Source organism: Sinocyclocheilus grahami, unplaced genomic scaffold, assembly GCF_001515645.1.
Source record: "Sinocyclocheilus grahami isolate Dianchi unplaced genomic scaffold, SAMN03320097.WGS_v1.1 scaffold6757.1, whole genome shotgun sequence".
Classification (NCBI taxonomy): domain Eukaryota; kingdom Metazoa; phylum Chordata; class Actinopteri; order Cypriniformes; family Cyprinidae; genus Sinocyclocheilus; species Sinocyclocheilus grahami.
Window position 1 is genome coordinate 659 of NW_015511043.1, and position 2893 is coordinate 3551.

At 36.3% G+C, this 2893-nt stretch overlaps 1 protein-coding gene across 1 annotated transcript in view; it reads right to left on the reverse strand.

Moving 5' to 3' along the window:
- Window positions 1–14: 14 nt before the first annotated feature.
- Window positions 15–2893, reverse strand: part of LOC107577655 (voltage-dependent calcium channel subunit alpha-2/delta-1-like) — a gene marked incomplete at its 3' end in the record, with an annotated part of 6062 nt that continues 3183 nt past the window's right edge. The window contains exons 5-11 of the mRNA XM_016263705.1: window positions 2397–2555; window positions 1915–2019; window positions 653–731; window positions 513–562; window positions 356–445; window positions 188–265; window positions 15–95 (exon numbers count right to left, since the gene is read on the reverse strand). Of these exons, the coding sequence (XP_016119191.1) occupies window positions 15–95; window positions 188–265; window positions 356–445; window positions 513–562; window positions 653–731; window positions 1915–2019; window positions 2397–2555 (642 nt within the window). The remainder of the gene's footprint in view (window positions 96–187; window positions 266–355; window positions 446–512; window positions 563–652; window positions 732–1914; window positions 2020–2396; window positions 2556–2893) is intronic.

Consider the following 2893-nt stretch of genomic DNA (forward strand, 5'->3'; position numbering starts at 1 on the left):
CTCTCACGCCTTACAGTGTAATGTGGAGTCAGTCTCTTGATGTCACCCAGAGACACGTCTATGGCCATCACCCCTAAAATCAACTGGCTCTGGTTCTGCAATTGATAACAAGGACATTAAAACAGATCGGGTTCCACTTCAGTTCATCTGATTCACAAGACATCAATTCACTGTTCCCAGACTCCACCTTATTCTTGTCTTGACTCTTCCTGGTGCTGGTCTTATTGAACACTGGCAGAGTGCCTGTAATCACAAGACCCAATTCCTGCAACACACATACAAACACAACAGCTATTCAATACTTCAGAATCAGCCTAATTTAACAAATCTATTATATATAGAACATTTGACGTACTAGAGCGTCCACGTAAACGTTGGTCCATTGCACATTTTTTGCTTTCTTGTCTTCTTTCACCATGGGCCTACCCAACACATCCAGGTACTCCTGCATGTACAGGATGCTGGTTACTATCATATATGCTGGACAGAATTCACATTTATGTGTCATTTACCTGGGTGTTGATCCTGATGGCTCCAATAGAGGGGATCTCATAATAATAACCTGCAAGGAAACATTAACATCTTAATACATGATCATATATCACATACATAATTCTCTCAAATTTCTTAGCATTCAATTTCAGTGTTTTACCTTTGTTATTGCAAGCCATCCATTGAATTGGTGTCTTATCATAGTTATGCTGGCCCACAGAAAAGGTGAAGATTCGAACCTGACAGAAAAGAAAGAAACAAAGGATATTGACATGACTATATTGGAAAATTATGTGTATGTATGTTAATATTTGCTATACTTTCTGGACAAAAAAAAGCCATTTGGACATCCTTATCTGTAAAAATCATATATAATCATTTTTTTAAGAGATTTCTCACTGCTCACCAAGGCTGCCTTTTTTAAACAAAAACACAGCAAAACAGTAATATTGTGAAATATTATTACAATTTCAAACATGTAATTTATTCCTGTGATGGCAAAGCTGAATTTTTAGTAGTCATTACTCCAGTCTTCAGTGTCTTATATAATAATGCATACTATTTTTGTGATATATTGTTTTTCAAAAATTTTGAATAGAACAGAAAGTATTTATTTGAATAGAAATCTTTTGTAACATTATAAATGTTTTTCACTTTTGATCAATTTAATACATCCATTCTGAATTAAAAGTATAATTTTCTTCTAAAGATGATCCCAAACTTTTGAAAGGTAGTGTATATATATCAATGTTAAAAAAGCAATACAAATTTTCTGTTAATGATAGTGTTTAGTATTTATTATTAGCTGTACATAAAAACAGTAGAAGTCTTGATTTATAGAAATGTGTCTGTGCGCGAAACATGGATTATCTATGCTCAAAACCTAAAGACATTCAATTCTTTACTAAGTAACTGCTGTAGTCTAGAACCAACCATAATGCTTCACCAACTGAGATGGCTTGGTCATGTTATCAGAATGCCACCAAATTGCCTTCCATGTAAGGTACTGTATGGTCAGTTACATCTCAGCCACCGTTCTGCAGGAGGTCAAACAAATCGGCTGAAAGACCAACTAAAAGCCCTCCTTAAGAAGTGTGGGACACAGCCCACATCCTGGAAGCTAATGCCATGAATCGCACAGTTTGGCAGCAACTTTATCAGAATGGAGTACAAACGTTATGAGAACAAGAGAATTGAGTCTCGCTGGTCTAAAAGGCTGAAGAGAAAGCAGGCCATGCTTGTTCCTTCCCCTTCCCGCCAAGACCAGGAGAATTTTTACATGCCCTGTCTGTTAAAGAGAGTGTGCTTCCCGCATCGGACTATATAGTCCTCAAAGAACCCACAAACTATAGGAGAAGTCATCATCGGACACGATGGACTACCAGAGAGAGAGAGTGTGTGCGCGTGTATGTGGTTCCTCACATTCTTGTCAGGGTTGTACTCTTCAAAGATCTCTGAAGCTCTGTCCTCTCCTCCGTCAGTGAATAGCATGATAATCTTGTTACAGTTTGCTCTTGTAACATTCATCTATGAAAGGAAGAAATACAATAAATCACTGTGATGCCACTAGCTTTAAAATTAACTGATGCTGATACTAAATCTTAAATACTCTGAAGTTTTGCTGAGCAGCCTATGAGTAGCACAGTCCACAAGATGGCACAATAAACTAAAAACTTCAACAAAACAAAACAAAAAAAAATGTATATATATATATATATATATATATCACACACACACACACACACACACACACACAATACACACTATATTTTATACTTGTAATTTACTTGTAATGTATATTAAGACCAAAAAATTCTATGTTGTGGAGGACGGTAAATATTATATTTTTGAGGGGTAAAAAGTCATATTATGGTCCCATAATTTGCTACATTATATATACTTACTGAGGAGAGCTGGTTAAAAGCCTCCTTGAAGCCAATTTTATAGTCAGTGGTGCCATTCGCTGTGATCTTCTGTACCGCCTCCTTCAGAATCTTTTTATTTCGGACATTTGCTTGGACCAGGTTTTCAAAACAGGCGACCGACTTGGCCGAATTGTTGAACTGAAATCATATAAAAGCATTGTAATTAGTTAGTAAGTTATCTGTAAAAATCTATGTAAAACTGTGAGGTGCAGCTTGCATACATGAAATCACTTTGCATCATTTAGATTCCTCTATGTAAGTCCCATGGCTCAGTGCCAGCAATACACTTAGAGCACTGCTGGCTAATTTCATTAATGCCAAGCTAACGTCACACAGCTGGAGTCAAGTCATAAAATACAAGCGCAAAGCTATTAAAGATATGGAGGAAGAAAGTTAATTGAAAATATTCAAAACAACTCACTTAAAAGCAGAATATAGAGTTTGTTATTTTTATTCCTGTCAGTAGTCTCACGAAC